Source organism: Gallinula chloropus (assembly GCF_964237585.1).
Source record: "Gallinula chloropus genome assembly, chromosome: 11".
Lineage (NCBI taxonomy): Eukaryota > Metazoa > Chordata > Aves > Gruiformes > Rallidae > Gallinula > Gallinula chloropus.
In genome coordinates this window covers 21,148,924-21,169,281 of record NC_140096.1, presented here as the reverse complement: position 1 = coordinate 21,169,281, position 20,358 = coordinate 21,148,924, and the positions used below count along the sequence as shown (strand labels likewise).

General features: G+C 42.3%; 1 protein-coding gene across 2 annotated transcripts in view; it reads left to right on the top strand.

The window, feature by feature from the left end:
* Positions 1–20,358, top strand: part of TENM1 (teneurin transmembrane protein 1) — a gene marked incomplete at both ends in the record, with an annotated part of 246,298 nt that overhangs the window by 206,121 nt on the left and 19,819 nt on the right. For both annotated transcript variants that reach the window (XM_084269240.1, XM_084269239.1), the window contains 2 exons: positions 14,137–14,503; positions 16,818–17,328. In XM_084269240.1, coding sequence (XP_084125366.1) covers positions 14,137–14,503; positions 16,818–17,328 — 878 coding nt within the window. The remainder of the gene's footprint in view (positions 1–14,136; positions 14,504–16,817; positions 17,329–20,358) is intronic.

Below are 20,358 nucleotides of genomic sequence, written 5' to 3'. Positions count from 1 at the left end.
GTAGAGAAACACCAGCCTTCACAGCAATTAAATTCCTACACGTTCCATAAAAATATTAATCCAGTTGGAGGAGAGAGACCTAAAGTGCCCTTTCAAAAGGAAATATTGCAGCATGAGTTTTCTTTTATTAAACTCCAGAGATTCCACTCAGGATCTAATAAATGCTCCATTCACAGGAAAAGCTTCATTTGGTGCTTGGATCTTATTAAACTTCCAAGTCAGTCAGCCATGAGACGGAAGTCCTTAGGAAACCAGACTTCATTAGATCCACTGTTCACAGAAGTTATATTGACATTGTGGGAGGTTTTGTGTGAAAGTGAAAACACTTCAGCTCAGCTTGAGGGATAAGCTTCACTTCTCTTCTGCCTCCATTGCTGTGGTGAAAGCTGAGGAGAGATCAGCAGATATTTCTACCATCTTGCAATTTCATCCCGTATCTCTTCCTCCCATGAGAAATATGTGGGCTGAATTTCCGCCGCTGTGAACCTCAAGTGATATATCTGTGCGAGTGGTAGCAGTATCTGGGAACTGTTTAAACCAATCTGAAGCACAGTCCCTGCGAATATAGAGACCAAACATTTGCAAGGCAACAGAAAATGAATCCCAAGAGCTTTCTCTTAGCCTGTAACCATGGCCTTGTTCTCGTGCTGATGTCAGTCCCACTAGGCATGAGTCTGTGCCAAAGCAATAGCTCTGGCCTGATTGATGGTGTTAATAACTGTCACTGCTGTGTTCCAAAATGAAAGGTCTGGTTTGAAGACTTTTTCTTGACATTTGCACTTCATCAGCCTTTGTTCAGCAGTTCTCCACGTGAGGGAACCATCTATATCGTGTTGCCTCACATAAACTTCAGTGACACCGCAAAATGCTTTGCTCCCTTATAAAAATGTGACAGTGTTACTTACGTAGGCAATTTGCTTGTATAGGTCAAATTAAAAGGCAGATTTTTTAGGACAGGGTTTAAAGGCAACCCACACATGGTGAGAAGGCCGTGTCCTGGACAGCCTGCTTTGAATGATGGAGGAGAGGGGAGAGAGCAGTAAGTAATACTGTTGATGACCTGCAACAGCAAAGCGTGAGACAGAATGCTGGCAAGCAGGAGTAAAGATGAACAAAATTAGTTGAAAATGTAGCATGTGTCTCAAAATGCAACTGCAGACACTGCTCCTGCAGTCACAAGTGCTGCAGGCGCCCCCCACCAGCATCAGCACAGGCACAGTATGCTTCAGTGGCTTTGTGGAAGCCTTTTGAGCAGAACAAAAAGCTCCCAGGACACGGTGACCTCACTTGAAAGCAGCAATGAGGGTCTGCTCATCCGAGCAAGCACAGCCTGAACAGAACTTGCGCTCTGTGTGTTTGAAGGCAGGAAAGGAAAATGTGAAAGACAAAAGTATGATCTGATGAACAGGTAAGAAACAGGAGGAGAGAGCTGCCAGCATAAAAGCCAAACTGATGCTAGGCTGAAGTACTTTTAAGCCAGGTGGAGAGTAGGATATCACAAAGCAACTGCAGGATTACAGGGAGCCAGTTAATTAATTAGTACTGCATGTCAGAGGAACGCTGTCCCTTTAGGTGTTTCTCTGTGTACCCAACAGTATATGCTGCATTCTTGTAAAAGCAGAAGGCACAAAACACTCTTCTTATTGGCTTTTTTTAACACTAGATGCATAATGTTCTGATTGAGTTAGGGAGCTGCATGCCATCACAGAGCATCAACCTCATTTTCATTGTAGCAAAGTATTGCAAAAACTACCCCTTGCCCTTGGTTTACTTTTAGCCCTCTACCTCTGTAAGGCTTTTGATACACTGTTCTAGTTATGAGTAATTAATGTTTCATAAATATTCCAAATCTCTGAACTGTGTTTTTCAGTGCTTTGCAGAAACATGTTTTATGTGTGTTCATGAAATTGCTGAACAAAAAGCACACAAAGCAGAAAAGACAATTTATAGGCCCTTTAATTTTTTGTGATCATCCCTTACAGATGACTTTCAGAGCTTTTTTTGCTTTTTAAAAAAGATCTTTCTTATCATTTTTTTGCTTCATGAAGGACCCCAGAAAGGCTGTTATTTTTTTCCAGTATAAAGTCATCTTATTCTCTGTGTCTCTTGATTCTGCTGCTTAATTTCATGTTCTTTCCTCTCTGGCTCTGCTGGAGTATGAGACAAGCTAACTAGAGTGGAAGTCGTGGCCCCAGCAAAATCAGCAACTGTTTTGCCACTGACTTCAGTGGAACCAGGGTTTTCACCCAGTGCTGTTCCAGCCTTAATTGAAAGGGTAGTGAGTGGCAGCAGGGAGCAACTCCATCCTAAAAGAATGTGTGTGCTTCTGAAAAACAGACCAAAACAGGTAGTGGCCAGAGCCTTTACCGAGAGCATCGTCAAAATGAGCCTCCCTGAATTAATTAAGTCTTTGGAAACCATCAGCCTATACAAACTAATTCCAGCCATAATAGCATATGCAGGAGCAAGCAGTCACTAGTATCCATACTTTGAAGCAAAAGCAAGCTGAAAGCCTTTTTAGAAAAGGATCTTTGGGTAGAAGATAAAATAATCTTTTCCCAGGGTTAGAGGAGAGGTTAAGCAGCTTCTCTTTAACAGGAACTGGGAGAAAGAGGCTCATAGGATTAGGACCTCAGGTGGAAAAAAATCTGTGAGAGCTCATGAATCAAACTTGTAGGTGTATAATGTGATTTTAGAATATCAAACAGAAAGCAGGATGGTTTCATCACAGCTAATTTATATTCTAATCAAATTATTCTATCACTGAATTTGAAATGTTAGTCATAGAAGCAAGATAGCGTGTGATGAAGTCACACTGTAATTTCTTCCTTAAAGCCCAAGTGCTCTTTTTGTATTGGTCACCTGCAAAATAGCAATTCATTTCAATTTTCTGCCATAAATAATGCATTACTACTGAGCAAAAGACTATGTACATTTTAATCAACTCTTCAGGGATTGCATCCTTTTCTTTGATTGTTGAGGCAGGGAGTGTGAGACCATTGATGGTGGAGTGAAGGGCACCTGACAGACCTTTGCTCATTACTTTTCTCTTACTTTTTGCTACACAGAGCCAGATTTAAATTGGGGTGGGTTTTTTAATTATTTGTTTCTAATGACAAATTCCAAGAAGGGAAGAACTTCTGTAAGAATTGGAAGAATTGGCAAGGAGTTTGCAGTCAGCCCTCTGCTCTCCAGTGTACCTTCACAGCTAACAGAAGCCTCCACACTCACTGACTGACGCCCATGTGTCCACAGAGCCCCTGCACACATCCACCCAGAAACACCAGCACATACAAGCTGCCCTCCCAGCCCCAAGCTTCCTCCAGCTCACCCACCACCCTTGCCTGGCCGAGGCCCTAGCACCCCCCAAAGCACCTGACCCTGTGATTCTGACCAGCTTACCCACTTGCTTCACTTTCTATTCTTTTTATGTGTAAGTAGCCTTGATATCTCATTTAACTGCAGTTTCAGTAGGATGGAGTCCAGCTGAGAAGTTACTTGTGGCAGAGCCCTGGTGTCTGCTGTGCTGAGTTACACTGCAGGAAGTGTTTAGTGCACCATGGCCAGCCTAGTAGGACTCCACAGTGTCTTGAGATGTAGCAGTGACTAAGTCTGGCTCTTTTCGTCTGTTGAGGAGATAGAGTAGACAAATTGTATGCACGAAGAATATATATACACACATAATATATACTTCTATATGCATCTATTACTATGTCCATATACATAGATCTGTATATGTTTTCTAGGTGTACTGCAGATCTGCTGTAAGTAATCAGATAGTGAAAGCTGGTCCCTGACAGCCTGGAATCCAAACTCCACAAAGGAAATGTAGATATTGATGGGAGCCTGCAGAGACAGGCCAAGCAGACAATGCTCCTCCTTTTTTCTTTTTTTTTTTAATCCAATTCTTTATCCACCTTCACAAATAGCAAGGCCTGCCTCTGATTTAAGAAATAACTGCTTTGATGGAGGCAACTCCTACAAGCCTTTTTATTTTTTTTAAGGTTGTCAGGGCTGATACTGTGGGTATGTTGCTCTCTTCCTCTCACCAACCAACCCTTCAGACATCCCTGGGGTAAAGGACCTCCCACAGATTTTGCATGTTATACAGTGAATAGGAAGAATAACTAAGCTTTGTGTGGAGCTGTCTTTACTGCCTCTGCTCTACCCCTTTCATATAGCTCAGTGTATTCAGTATTTCAAAATGTTGCACAGCTTTAGGGGAAGTTGACCAAATGTGGCAGCACAAGTCTGAAGTTTGAGTTCAGGGCAGGTTTGAGGCCAGCAGTCACCAGAGATGGTGGTGACCTTCCTGCAGAGATGTGGCATTCTACTGGCATAGAAATTATTGCATTGATCAGGTCAAAGGAAGATTTTCCTGCATCTTAGAGGAATGATGACTGGTCTTTGGACTCCTGGTCTGTCTTCACAACACCACAGATCAGGAGAAAGCTCACAGATATAAAGGCATAAAACCATTGTAAGTGGAAAAAAAATTGTATAGACATTTAATTCTATTGTCAGGTCATTGAAATTTTACATAGCTGCAAACTGCTGCATTTCAAAGCTGTCAAAGAAAGTGTGGGTATAGTTGTGTGATGGAATTGTAGTGCGGTAACCAGCAGAAGGGCAATCAAAAAAGTCAGCACAGTGATACTTCTGGCCTGAGAATTGCTCCAGGTGCTAAGGGGAACCTGAAAGTCTGCAGATCCTGTCAAAACAACCCTGTAATAATAACAGCTCACAAAGGGCAGGACTCTGAAACATGTCAGCACGAGGCAGCTCTGGAGGGTATTGTCCCCTTGCTGCCCAGGTACTTCTCAAGTCTCAAAGCAAGTTGTAAACAAAGAGTGAAAAGCGTTTAGTACCAAAAAGTGTTGCTCTGGACCTGTTAGTGGTATCTCCAGTATTATTATTATTATTATTGGGACTAAGCTTGCCCTGAGATATGCTTACAAGCTGCTGAAGTCTAACCAAAGTACGCTGTGACAACTCATGGGAAGTAATGTGGTAGGAGCTGCAGCCTGGGCAGTGACAGCTACAAATGCCTGATGTCCCCTCTTCACTATACTGCGTTTGCTTCAGCATCTTTCCTACCCTTGTTTCAGCTAAGGAAAGAAAAAAACAAAAGAAAAGACAAGACACTGTCTCAGTGGAGGAGGAAAAATGCAAATGTCAAGCCAGAAATTGGTTGTGTCCATTTGTATCATGCCATCCAGAGGTTAGTTATTGCTGTGCTTTGTGAGGTTTAGGGCAGAGAGAGAGAGACGCAAACAGAATGATAGAGAGTGCCATTTCATGCAGTATGTTACTCTGACAATAACACTCACATTTACAAACAAATTAGCTAAAAATGTCTGAAGGACACTCAGCTTTTACAAAGTGGGCCTCATCTCCTGCTGATAGATTCCTTTGGGATGGGTATGGCATGCAAAATGATACACTGCCTTGGAGAATAAATTTATGAAGTTTAGCAATGTAGGTCACATTGAAGGAAAATCATAAATGTCTGAGCATCACTCAATAGCCATTCAATCAACTGCTCAAAGCAAAATGGGAAACTGAACAGCATGTAGCTGTCTCTGGTGAGAACTGGGGAAAGTCATGATATGATGTAAAACCCTTTAGGTCCTCCATCCATATGTATTTATTTTTTCTTCTATTTTTCTTGCCAGTTTGGAGTTATATTTCTGTGTCCATATCAATAGTGACAAAAAAAAGAAAACAACCTGGTTTTTGCTATTATCACCATGAACTATAAGTGTGTTTGGGTCATGACAGGTATACTGAAAAACTGGGGAATCAGGAGAGGCCAAACGGTTGAAATGGTGTAAGTTACCTAGTCATTAGGAACTCATTTAATTGTGAGATTATTTTTGAATGCTCCCATCAAGAAAGACTTCTAACTTGCACTATTTGCTTGAGTCTTTACAAAAGGATGTTTCTCCATCTACCACTGTCTAAAGACCCACTGTGGCTTTCTAGATCTAGAACCTGTTGAGAACCTAAGATCCAGAGACTTAGGACTTTGCTAGAGGTACCAAGAGCCTTTCTGAAGACATCTAGTGCTTTTGTAAATCTGGGACATTTGTAGATAGAGAGGTTGATTCTGGGGTTTTTTGGGAGTAGAGGGAGGAGGCACCCATAGCTTCTGGAGCATGGCTAGAAACTCACTAGATCTTTTTCTTTGGATGGTTTGGAAGCTTTTTAGAGCTTTTTCTCAGAGCTTACCTGGCACTTCTCCAGAGCCCTTATGCAGCTCCATGTAGCTCAGATCCAGCACCACTATGGACCCTTTCTGAATATAGAACTTTCCAGGGACCCCCTTCAAGGGCCTCCTACACATACCCATTCCCCACACACCCCTCTTTTTGTTGTTGTTTTACAAGAGACTTTTTAGATCTTTCCTGAGCTCTTCTAGATCTGCAGCTTTTCTATCCCTTTCTAAATCTAGAGCTCAGCTTCTGAAAATCAAAAACTTTACTTAGCTATCTGATCAGGCACCTGTTGGAAACCTAATTTCAGGTGAGCTCACAAAGTCTTTGTCTAGAACCTTTTTGAAAGGCAAGAAAACTAAATGCCTCTCCTCTTACAACCAGGTTGTATAGATCCCTGTGTGAGGTACATTATTTACTTTAGTGAATTTGCTTGGAAAAACATAAGTCCTAAACTTTATCCTTGTAAGCTTTTGCGGCACAGCCTGATAATGCATATCCAAGTATGCATCACAGCAGTAACCAATGCCCTTCACTGATGGAAATCTAAAGCATAGTGTCTGCTTGCAGTCACAGACTAGAATCACTCTCTAGAGCATTTTCTCATGAGTATGTATTCAATATGTGTAGCATTCCCATGGAAGGACTGCTGCATGGATTGCAGTTGTTGTGTTTGTTCTGCAAAATGCAAGATGCCTAATTTCTTTTATTAGCAATTTGAAGTCTTAACAGCAGTGTGTGTTTGCTTTCAATGCACCATGACAGCTAGTTAGATTACAGGCATTTTGCTCAGTTTAAATAGCTATTGTGCAAATATTTGTGAAAAAAATAGTTGCAGAAAATCACGTTGTGATAACAATCTCAGTGCTAATTTCTGTAAAAGTAAGGGCTCTAATTACTTCCCTTGTTTTTTATGCCTTTCTGTGAGGGAAAAAAAGAGTCATTTAAAGATAAAAATCAAACTTTTGTATAGTTCTTTTGCTTTCACTCTGCTACTGTTTAGTAAAGAATTAGTTCACTCTTACAGTGGCTTTAAAAAAGCTGTGATTATTGAGTGGTGTATCACTGTAGGAATCTGTGAAGGAAGTTGCCCTGCCATAAACAGGAATTGCAGAACATCTATTTTCCCATCCTTTCTTTCACTTGCCAAAGCTGTGTTTGAGTTTAATGGCTAACACTTAAAGGACAGCTTAAATCACAGAAGTGAATATGCATTTTCTTGTGAAGGCTGTGCAGTTAGCACTAGTTCTGATCCGTGCAGGAATGTGCTTTGCAGCCTTGATCCAGCTGAGGAGGCAGCTGTGGCTCCCGCACACCAATTGGCAACCTCCTGGCAGCTGCTCCTCGTCCTTGGGTTCCCTGGGTCTCACTTTCTGCCCAGCCCCAGCCCCGGCGTGGAAGGAGCGCTGCTCTGAGAAGCAGTGCAGTTGTCAGATGTCATGATCCTGGAGAGACAGTCTTCTGGGCACAGATCTGTAGGAAGTTTTAATTTCAGGAATTTAATTCAAGTTTTAGTTTTGAGTTTGACTCATGATTCGGGGCAGAGTCAGAGTACTTGGATGATACATTCGCAGAGGCTGGTGCTGCTCAAGGCAGGGCTTGCTTCTATTTTTTCTGGTTTGGAAATTTAATTTCTGTGTATCTTCTCTTCCACTTGGTTTTCACTCTGTGGCTTTTATGAACCTCAATAGTTAATGGAAGCAAAAGACTCCGAAACGTACTAGCTGCAGCCTCTCACTGTTCTCAAGCAGCTTTTAATTACTTTCTCAATTAAAGCTTTTCAAGAACTTCCTCCCACCTTTTCTGCATTGGCAGCACACTGGCTTTCTGTTTCCAGAACTTCTGAGCCCAAAATGGAAAGATGAGGCCCAAATTAATGAGTAATTTATTAAAATTTATGCATCCTCACTTTTGTGCCACCTTGCCTGATAATCACAGGACCTGAGAAGTTCAGGTTAGAAAATGAGGCAAAGTGGAAAGAGTCCTGTTGTTAGCTGCATTTCCACCTAGTGCCACTCCCTCCTTTCGGCCATGCAAATTAACTGCAGTGGTATGTTTGGAGGACATCTATTCCCACTCCTGCACTGGAGATATGTTTGGGTTAGATTCAGATTCATAGTCTATTTTGAGATATTTTAATTGAAGAGTCTAAGATTCCTCCTCTCAGAGGTACTGGCCTGCTCAAAATACTTTGTCAATTCCTTCTGGGCATTTAACAAAGTATTTCTTTCATAGCCTGTATAAACCATGGGTACCATGTTTAAACAAACTTAAATGGCTTAGGAATCTAAGTCCCATTGATTTTCATAGTCAATGGGCTTATGTGATTCTGTGTAATATTCCCTCTATTATTAAATAAAGATGATGTGAAACCTCTCCCTATAGAAATCAACTGTTCCTATCGATTTAGTAGACCCAAGATTCCTCATACAGTCTTTGAAGTTGTGAAGCAGAAAAAAAAAAAACATAAAAAAGAAATTATGAAACAAGAAAAGAGCTGAAAAGTGAGAGCATAGCGAATCTCATGGCAAGCCAAGCGAAGACACAGTGACAACCACTGGAGATGTGCTTTGCCTCTGCATTCCTGCTCTGGGTCCCTCACCCGCTGGAAATAATTCACAGCAAAGGCAGGTTGGAGAGGAGACTTCCCAAGCCGTGATGCTGGAGAACTGATGGCCTCAGACCTCTGGGCTGCATCTGTAAATGTGCCACAGCTGCTTCCCCACCCCAGGGCAGAAAACAGCGGTCATTAGGCTGCAAAACTCATTTGTTTGGGTTTTTCACCAGGGAAGGATGAAGGCAAAGAGAGCAGCATTTGTAAAGTTCAGAGCAGGGGCTGCTACAGCTGAACTGTATCATTCTGAATTTTATAATATGCAGCATAAGGAGCATGAGAAACAAAGGCTCCTCCAGCGTGGGAGGAGGCTGTAATCCCGCTGCAGGGAAGGGTTCCCCAGTGTCAGACCTCAGGAGCTGAATTGTGTCTCTGTGTGCCATTAAGAAAGAAGCTAAGCTGCTGAGAGGAGCTGACAGTGTCAGTGTCAACAAAAGAAAGAGCCCAGAAGTGAGAGCAAGCTGACAGAAAATGGTGAAAAAATATCCGTGGTTGTCAACTGTGAGAAAATAGGGAGAAATACATGTAGTGAGATGTCCTGTAAAAAGTTCAGGGAAGCAGAACTGGTCTTCTTCAGCCTTGTAACCTACACCCTCACTCCTGATGGGTCACCTGTACAAGTCCTTCCTCAGAGCCATTTCCCTCACTGAAGGAAGGAGAAAGAAGGGTTTGGGTGGGAAGAGGGAAAAATACTGTTTGGAAGGACATTGTGGTGAGTGAAAGGCCTGTGAAAACAGCAGCTGACATGAGTGTAAATAAGAGGAGATGAAAAAAGGAAGTTACCAACAAAAGAGAAATGTGGAGGATGTTATGATCAGGTCTGCAAATGCGTGTGGTAGAGCTGGATAACAGCAAAGGGAGCATAAAGAGAAGTACTTGAAGCTGAGCAGTGCAGATAGGAAGCAATCCATCAGTCAGGACTATCAGAAGAATTTTGGCATGAATTTCATACTATGACGTGAAATCAAATCAAAATATACAAGGAATGCATGGCATGAAATCAAAGGAATGGTGAAGCCTTTTTAGGGATTTATGCAGCTTCTTTTAATCCATGATAAGTGAAACTTATCCCAGTGAAATTTACCCCCGCAACCAAACAGTTAAGCTCTTGAAACCTGCATCTGCAGGCAAGGATAATTTTTTCCCCTTTCTTTCTTTGATATGAACAGTAGAGTTGATCTGATTTGTTTAAAATAGTATGGAAAATGCCACCATCGTAAAATGTCATGCAAAATGTGCAGAAAGTTTGAGCCATATGGTCAAAACCAAAAGCTCTTCACAGACTAACACTTCAATGTGTGTACGTGTGCAGGCGTGTATGTTTGAGAAGTATACGAGGTGGGAGCTCTCCTATCAGGCTACTTTGCAAAGGACTCACGTTATTCATTTACTTGCAGAGCTTTGCCATGGGAAAAGATATTTAAATATTTCCAAACCAGATAGGTGGGCAGATAAATAGTTATGCAAGCACATGCATATTTTGCAAGAAAGAAACAAAGAAAACCAAAAATGCCATTTGGGTCTGAGAGCTATTTAACTACCCAAATGGAGGTCTCCCAGTGGAAATTCATTTAAACTGAAGCCACCTGAGTGCACTTTGTGTTTTCCAGAAGAGTTGACATGAAAAAATGTATTAGAAAGCCAGACCAGTAGGTGTTAATTTTGAACTTCTCCAACCAGAGATTGATTATTAGATATAGCTGGAGCCTTTATCTTGACAGTTAAATGCTGAATTCCCAGAAAAGTTGACATGTTAATACTTATATGCAAAAGGTCTCATTGCTCAAGGGTTCACTTGTTTCAGCAGTGATTTGCATTGCATGTACTCTGTCTTCAGTGAACCAAACCAGAATTGTCACCTGAAAATTTCAGTCTGTGAAGAATGTGAGGTACTGACTGCTACTGAGCAAACCTTGTCTGTTTGTTTATAATGAGATAATAGGCAATGCCATTTCTGTACACTGCTCCAAAAAAAACCAGGATCCATCAAATATAAGACAAACACTTGCAATTGAAGTTAGAAGAAAATATACCTAAATGGGAAAGGACTTTTTACAGGGATTTATGAAGTGCTGCTTCAAATTAAAAGTGTATAAAATGATTTAATATTCTAATCCTTACTGAGGTTTGTTTGGAGTGATATCTGATGAGAAGCAACGTGCTTCTCTAATACATCTGTTGGCTCTGAATGAAGCACAACCGATGGTTTGGTCACAGAAACCTGCCAGAGGGCAGCTTGCTTTAAAAGAAAGGAAACAACTGGTGACTTTTCAAGGTAACAGTGAACCTGAGGGTGCAGTTACACTTCATTTTAAGCTGATTTAGGTGATTAGTTTTTAGCCAGCAAACTGTCCTTAACCTGCTCTCTGCAGGAGCACATCAGCACTGGCCTTGCTGCTGGGGGCTGCACTGGGCAAAGGGATGGGGTGGGACTGCAGCAGTCCCAGCTTACACGGGTCTAAGATGCCTTGAAGTCTCATCCTAACAAGAACTGTGCAGATTTTTTCTAAATTTGTGCAATTCTTCAGTTTAGGAATGCTCAGGGGTCTGTGTTTGTGTATGTTTGACTTTAATTGGCCTGTTTCACCTTTTTTGCCCTCCATCTGCACTAGCTTAAGCTTGCAGTGAGCAGCAGCATCTGTTTTTTACACTGCAATCTCCAGACAGGTACATGCTAGCTTTAATATTTCACCTGGGATTAAACCATTAATACATCCATGAGTGCTTTAAACCTGGGAAGGAGAAGCTGTAGCCATGCTTTCTGTGAGCTTTGTGAGCAGAGAGCTAGGCAACACTTCTGCCTTGGTAACCAAAATTGGTAAGACATTCCCAAATACAAATGTATTTCATTTTGCCATAATGCAGCTAGAAATGCAGATGAACTCAGTACAGAAGCAAATGTGCTCACAGTTAACAGCTGCTAAGACTAAGCTTCGGGCACACTGCTGCAAGTGAAACGGACAGTTGCATAAAAGTTTATTCTGTCTCAGTAAACCAAATCAGCCTCAAATCAACCAGAGAAAAAAAGTTGATTTGGCCCTGTTTGTCTGCAGGACACCCAGCATACCCATGCAGTGAGAGGGATTCAGATTATTCACTGGGCGAAAGCAGTGCGGCTGGTGGAGGAAAACCGGCTATTAAGGCACAGCAAATGCTGTGCAGAGTCACTGGGGCAAAACCAGGTAGTGCCAAAAATTCTGGATGGGGACTAATCATCTAGCTATGGTTAATCCAGGCTTATTTTTACTGCAGAGCAACCTGTGGAGGAGACTGTTAAAGTTGAAGGTGTGTGTTTGCCGTTACAAATAATCCATTTACTTTGATCGGGCAATCAGATGTTCTGCATTAAAGGTACATTGCAAATAGGTTGTTTTCCAAGTTTCCTGAAGATAGCCTGGTGGGGATATTTATGCCAACTAACGAGTTTTATTTGGTGTCTCAGTGAACTCCCAGTTGACGTGCGAGCTACCAGCATCGTGCAAAGCAGCCCTGGTACAGCGAGTGGGAGCTGAGCAGAGCCTTTATGGGAGAAATCTGCTTCCACCTGTTTCACCACATTTATCATCATTTGGAAGGGCTCTACCACCTGGTTCAGAAGAGATCTTGAACCCAACAGCATTAGTCTTAATGCCAGTTATTACGCTGTCTAGTAAAATGGACTGGGCGCAAGGAGGAATTCGATTACGCTGTGAGCCCTCGTAATTGTGTGGTGCACCACGTAACCACGCAGGACGAGACACAGCAGCCGCAGTGCCCTCACTTTATTAAAACATCAATTATCAAACCAGCAATGTACTTCTGGAAATAAGATTATTCAGGAAACACTGATGCTTGAGGAAGGGAGAGACTTGGCCTCCAGCCTGGTTCCTGAGCTGACCCCAGGCGAGCAGGTGGCTTGAAATGGCCACACACTCCACCATATGTTATTCCTCAGTGCTGAGCATTGTATTAGCATCTGCAGTCTCTAAATTCATAGATCTTTTAATTAGCACAGTAGAAAAATGAGCAAAACCAGCAGCAAAGTCAGTGAATTAAATAATAGAAGCTTCTGTGACATATGAAGTATATAAAACTGCTTTAGCTTGGAATTTATTTTCTGATGATTGAAATATTTAGTCCAGAAAAATTCTACTCAGATAAAAGCAGTCATCTCTTCATGAAGGATAACAAGCAAAGGATCCAGAGACAGACAAAAATAGGCTGTCTTGCAACGTCGGTGGCTCAGTTGTTCTCTGATCCATAGGCAACCTGCTGTCCACATCCTCCACTGGCTATTAGCTGGGCACAACACTGTTGTTGTTTCCCAGATCAGCAATCCTGCATTGTCTGTGGAGCTTTCTCAACAGGAGGAATTTGAAGCTCTGGCCAGCGCATACCACAATCAGCAGCCTACATACTGGTTGTCTTTCAGGTTGACAGGCTGCCACACCTTTAATTGAGAGCATGTTTAATTCCTCCAGATCCTGATGCAAGAGGTATCAATGAGTGAGGTTATTCTTTAGCATCTCCTCCAGTGTGGTTTGGAAACTTTGGTTGGGTAGCATCCTCACCTGCATGGAAAAGGGCAAAAAAAAGCTAACCTTAAATATGAAGAATTTCCTTATGGCTGAATTCACCATGACTGAAAAACTGAATTCACAAAGCAAAATCATAAGTAATTATGGCTTGGCTATCGTATCATGTGAAGTGTGATACATTGGTGTGTTATTATGTTACAAGGAATTAATGAGCTTTTATTTCTTATGGCATATAAGTCTTATTAACATTTCTTGCTTAGTAAATAAATTGTGGAAATGTGCTGCACTCTTCCAGCATGTCATTTTCCTTTGGTACTAACAGTCAATTAAAGTGTTAGGACATTGACAACCCCTAACTGTTTTCCACTCTGCCAGTCTTGACTGCAGCCTTCAAACAGTAACATTCAGACCTGGAAAATTTTCTGGCTGACGTTGCATGACATGAAGTGTGTGTTTTTATTTGCATGACTGCATAGGTATAATAAAGTTCCCACCTTAATGGACTTGTGCAAATACCTCTCAGAGGGTGTTAAATTACTTTTCAAATTAAGTTTTGGTCCACACTGTAGATGGACCTCAGAAAAGAATATGCTTGTTGAAACTTCTTTCTGCCAAACCCAATTAAAGGGACATACTAGAGAAGCTGTGCTGGTTGAATCCACTGAGTGCCCCGATGACATAGCGATCAGAGATTCAGAGACAGTTGAATGAAGCTGCCTCCCTGTCTTAACCTTCCTTTTTTTTTTTCCCCCTTTGCCTTCCTCTTAATGTTTTGTGGGGTTTTTTCCAGGTGCGGTTAGAGTGGCCAACAGACCTGACAGTGAACCCTCTAGACAATTCCCTGTACGTCCTGGACAACAACATCGTCCTGCAGATCTCGGAGAACAGGCGCGTGCGAATCATCGCCGGGCGCCCCATTCACTGCCAGGTGCCCGGCATCGACCACTTCATCGTCAGCAAGGTGGCCATCCATTCCACCCTGGAGTCGGCCAGGGCGATTGCAGTGTCCCACAGCGGGATACTCTACATTGCAGAGACAGATGAACGAAAAATCAACCGTATACAACAGGTCACAACCAACGGTGAGATCTCTATAATCGCTGGAGCCCCATCCGATTGTGACTGCAAGATTGATCCTAATTGTGACTGTTTTTCAGGTAAGGCACCGCTAGTTATTTGCTGTCTCTTACCTGTTGAGATCCCCTGGCACAGCTGCAGATTAGCAAAGTGACAAGTGGAAGGAGAGATGAGCAATGATTCAGTTTCCATGGAAAGCTGAGAACCTTATCAACAGTTCTTTGTGGATTTAATCCATTAGATGTAGAAACTGTCTAGTTGCCATGGGAGGACCTCAGGGTGGTTTTAGCTTCTCCTCTTTTGATACAAAGATTATACACCATGAAAAATTACCTCCAGTCTGACTTTCTGTGTCAGCTGTGTTTGCCCATGTTGAATATCAGCAAAGTGATGCTAACACACAATGTTGAGAACTTCTTATTTGTGTTTTCTTAGAATCACAAAGTGGTTTGGGTTGGAAGGGACCTTAGAGATCATCTAGTTCCAAGCCCCTGCTATGGGGAGGGATACCCTCCACTAGACCACATTATCCAAAGCTCCATCCAGCCTGGCCTTGAACACTGACAGGGATGGGGCATCGCTTCTCTGGGTGCCTCACCACCCTCATAGTGAAGAATTTCTTCCTGAAACCTCCCCTCTTTCAGCTTAAAGCCATCACCCCTTGTAGTATCGCTCCCTGCCCCTGCAGACAGCCCCTCTCCAGCTTTCTTGCAGCCCCTTTAGGCACTGGAAGACTGCTGTAAGGTGTCCCCTTCTCTTCTCCAGATTAAGCAACCCCAACTCTCTCAGCCTGTCTTCATAGCAGAAGTGCTCCAGCCCTCTGAGCATCTTAATGGACCTCCTGAGCTCACTCCAAAAGCTCACTATCTTCCTTTTGCTGGGGACCCCAGAGCTGAACACAGTGCTGCAGGTGGGGTCTCACCAGAGTGGAGCAGAGGAGCAGAATCACCTCCCTTGACTTTATCATGCACCCCAGGATACGCTTGGCTTTCTGGTCTGCAAGGGCTCATCGTTGCCTCGTGTTGAGCTTTCCATCCATCAACACCCTTAACTGCTTGTCTCAATCCATTCTCCACCCAGCCTGTAGTTGCGGTTGGGATTGTGCCATCCCATGTCCAGGACCTGTTTAAACTGGAACAGCCAGTGCCAGGCATGCACTGTACCACTGGACATTCTCAGCATCACAGTTCCTCTGCCCTGCATGCACCAAAACAAATGGTGGTGTTTTCTTTTTCCCCATAAAAATATATTTTGTGATGGGACAGAGGACAGCATTCCCTATACAGAGGTGTGCAGTATGTTGACATCTCCAAGCTGCACTGTGTTCAGCTCCATAATGTCATAATTCTTAAACCTCCCATTTCAAATAAAAGGTTAATTACTGACAAGAAAACATTAAGTATGTCAGGAATGGAGAGGAAAATAAAATATAAATGGTCTTCCAGAGAAGGTGGGTTGCTGACCCAGCATTGTAATGGTAATCAAAGCTGCACGTGCATTGCCAAGTGCTGCCAGCTTCCATTGCAGCTATGGTAGACCAGTGCTGAAAAGGATCCTGGTCAGGGCTCCTACTGAGGGCAACTACTCTCATTGTTGACAAATTAAAAACTGTGGCAAATCTGATGCTTGTGCCAGTGCTGTGTTGGTGAAGGGCAGTTTCAGAAGGCCAGCAAATTTGTCCATCGCAGAGGAAGCTTAGGATATGCTCAAAATCTCCACTAAATTTCATCTCCCCCTCAGGAGAAGGGGAGCAGTACACAGAGTAATGTGTTTTTCACTGAGTGAGGTTTAATCTGCTTCCCTGCTGGTTACAGAAAATCCTGGTCGTGTAAAGTCATCTTGATGTGTGAATACAGCCCCCGACAATGCAAATATCCTCTTCAAACCTTAAAAATACACGAACTAAGTAAATTATCAAGTGGCACCGGAAGGGGTGGTTTCTCAAGGCCCATTTTTGGCTATTACTCATTTTGTTTCCCTGTAGTAGTGAGGTTTTTTATAAGTATAAACTTGCTTCGGTGTCGTTTGACCTGAATTACTGAGGTTTATAATACAATTCTGATTGCAACTACATGCCAAAGGACAAGTAGGAGGGAATGAAACTTCAGGTGTTGTGGGTTTTTTCTTTCACAGTTTTGCCTTTAATGCCTTCCTGATCAGCTGGGGTTTGACCTTAGCAAAAATGGTGTAAATGAGAGAATTTGTATTCTTGTTTGTCTTCACTGAGACTGATTTAGAATTGCACCAGCCTTAGATAATATGGATCTAATTAGTTGGAAGAAGAAACTCTTTTATTGACCTGTAAATAACACTGAGGAGAAGCAGTGTGTCAGGCTGTGGGGATCAGCTTAAAATGGACATTACAGATTACTAAAATTACCATTTCTCCTCCAGGTGATGGTGGATATGCCAAAGATGCGAAGCTGAAAGCACCTTCTTCTCTAGCAGTCTCTCCTGATGACACACTGTACGTAGCAGACCTTGGCAACGTTCGCATCCGTGCAGTGAGCCGGAACAAGGCTCACCTCAGCGACACGAATATGTACGAGATTGCGTCGCCAGCGGACCAAGAACTGTATCAGTTCACCATCAACGGCACCCACCTCCACACGCTGAACCTCATAACGAGGGACTACATCTACAATTTCACCTACAGCGGGGAGGGGGATATAGGCACCATCACCAGCAGCAACGGGAACTCGGTTCACATCCGCAGAGACACGAGCGGGCTGCCGCTGTGGGTCGTGGTGCCGGGGGGCCAGGTGTACTGGCTGACAATAAGCAGCAATGGGGTTCTGAAAAGAGTTTATGCCCAAGGCTACAACCTGGCTCTGATGACATATCCTGGAAACACAGGGCTTTTAGCAACCAAAAGCGATGAAAATGGATGGACAACGGTGTATGAGTAAGTCCGTGGTACTGAATGCCTGATGGGAGGGACTGTATTTTAAATTAACATTGAAAATATTTTAGTCACTTGTAGTGATATAAAAAAGACACTCTGCTACTAACACTGCATGGGAAAGGGCTAGTAGCGGGGTTGCACAAGCTTTTACCATGAAATACTGCCATTTCTGAAGTGCCAAAGCCTGTCATACGTAAAAGCCCTGTAGACAGTGCCCAGCAGAAACTGCCCGAAATTATAATTCATTTGCACTTTATTATTGCGAATCTGATTCTCTAAATGAAAATTTGATTGTGGATTTTTTCTGTAACTTAAGAAGTAGAGGCAAGTTGTGATATGAATCAGGAATTTACAAAATTCAAGAGGAAGGCAAAAAGGGGAAAATTGGCATACTCACCAGAGAAGGAATGTTGCAAAGGAAATTGAGAAACTCAGTTGAAAGAATATTCAAAGACAAGAGTGGACTTGTCTGAAGGGGAAAAGGATATCTAATAACAGAAGAATATGTAATAGCAAAAGGCTGTATATAAGGGGAGCAGGAATGGCATCATAAACAAGATGTTCAGCAGACCTTTGACAGCACTTCTAAAGAGCAAGACAAGATGGTTAAAGATGCAGTCAGAACATCCCAGTCTGGTCCCAAAGAGAGAGCAACCCAAGAGAAAGTTCATTTTTGATTTATAAAGAGGTGTGATGTATCAGAATTTCTCATTACTTATAATTAATTGTCATAATCGCTGTTTGATGATGTGACAAGTGATGGATAGAAATCATGTTAACATTGCAGTTATTAGTTCAGTCTCCAAGGAGGATAATAATGCCTGCTTTCTGTGCAGCATGGGAGTTCTTGGTCCAAAACTAAAATGAAAAGCCATTCAGGTGAGATGTGAACTGAAAACACATTGAGGAGTATTAGGTTACTGCAGAAGTCACCTGGAGAGGCAGTTGAGTCACCATCATTACTGGTTTTGAGAATTATATTTTCTTAAAATGCAAATAGGATAAAAGCGGAGGAAATTGCTGCCTAGTGTGGGGGATCTTTTTATTCAAGGGGATGTTTTTCCATCCTGTCCTTTACTCTGCCAAAGACTAAATTGGTAGGGTGGGCGTAAGTATAAGCTGTTAGGGCCATTTTTGACAAAGTGCAGGAAAACAAAACCATACAGGACATTCCTGGTTCAATTCTCCTTACCAGGCATGTCATGATAAAAATTTCAATTATTTTGCAACAAGACAAAGCTCACTGTTGTCCCAATGCTGTTTCAACTCTGATCTGAGTATTACTTATTAGAAGCAGAACTGGCTTCAAATATATGCTTCTCTGTAATAATTCCAACACTGAGAACGAGCCATTTAAATCCCTCCTTGAGGATGGCATCAATCCACACCATGGACTAATGACACTTTCAGAAAGCTTTTGCAGTAGCTCCTAATCATGCCTATTCTTTAACTGCTGAACACCGTGCCTTGTTGCAGGGCCTTGATCATTAGAGCATGTTAGAGCAGATTATTTTCAGTCATGTGCTCCTTGATCTCGGTGTTCTTACTCTGTCCCGTTCACATTGAGTATAAACAATTTCACACAGCTCTTGCTTCTGCCTTTTGTCTTCTGGCAAGTTGTTTGTTAAAGTATGACTCAAGCATAGTAAGATCTTTCAGAAGGACTCCACCCGTTTGCAAGTGCCTCCAGACTTTTTCACTGAGAGATGCCTTTGCCTTGGAAGGATTGATATGATGTATGTGATTAACACAAAGAAATTTAGTTAAATTAAACAGTTTTTCATCCTTGCACAGCTTTAACCACAGGCTAGGTAACACTGTCCTCACTGACACTTTGAGTTGTCCACTGTGCACTTCTGCCAGTCTAAGATCAGTCAGGAGAAATGAACAGAATTACTGTTGTTAGCATTCCAAAAACAACAGCAGAACTAAACAGTGAAGCTGTGTCATTAATACTTATGTTTGGTCCAATAGTTTTCAAATTCCTGAATGGCTGATAGAGAGAACGTCACCCAGTCTGCTGCAGTCAGAGGGGCAGTTGACTGTGCTGAGTAGACATGCTTTCAGGAGGTGCTGCTCACCTTCTGCCATAAACAGGCCATGGGGCATGATGGTCCTTAGTCATCCTCTAACCAGACATTACATTCCAGACAGGTCACGTTCTGAACTGACACCCGATTTCAGTTTGGAAATTAGATTTTTTTTGAAGGGGTTACTTATATGTGAATTGTTTCCAAGTCCTGTATGAACATGGTATTGGAGCTAAGAGAATTACCATATGAGCGGCTTTCATATTGCTTGAAGTCATCTCCTCTGTTTAAACTAGATATGCATTTGCATCCAAAAGTTCAACCCATGGCACTGTCAAGCAGAAAGGGGATGAGTTTGTTTAACAACACAATACTTGGGAATATGAGCAAAGATAATGAACTGTTCGGAATATCTACCTATATGTCAGATTCACTCACAGAGGGAAATTATTAAGAGGTAGAAAACCACCTACAAAAGTACTTGTCATCCATCTACTCTAACCTGATGGAATGGAAGTACTGAAAGAGCTCTTGCATAAAATTATAGCTAATGTACAATTTTCAGTCATCTAGATTTTTTTAATATTGTATCATTAAAGCTGTAAAAGGGGAGGGGGAGCATTGGGCCTCTATTAAATCAAGGACAAGAAAACACCTGCAAGAAACAACGCTCTCTGAAAAAATTAATTAGAGCGCTTTCCCTTTGAAATGATATGACTCTTAACTGTGCTACACATGGAAATGCAAAGGATTGTGAAGCTATATCCCCAAGTGGCCTTTTCAAATATTGGTGAGCACTTCCTCATGTAAGTACTGAAATCAATGCAATTATTTGCATGATTAAATGGTCACCAACATGATTAACAGCAGCATAACTGGGCCCCAAATTAACATTAGGAAATATGTCATGGTTCTCCCCCTATTAGTATGGATAGGACATTGCTCTGCAGGAATTGAGTCCCAGTGTGCTACTATTCATCATCTGAACGGTGGCAGAAGC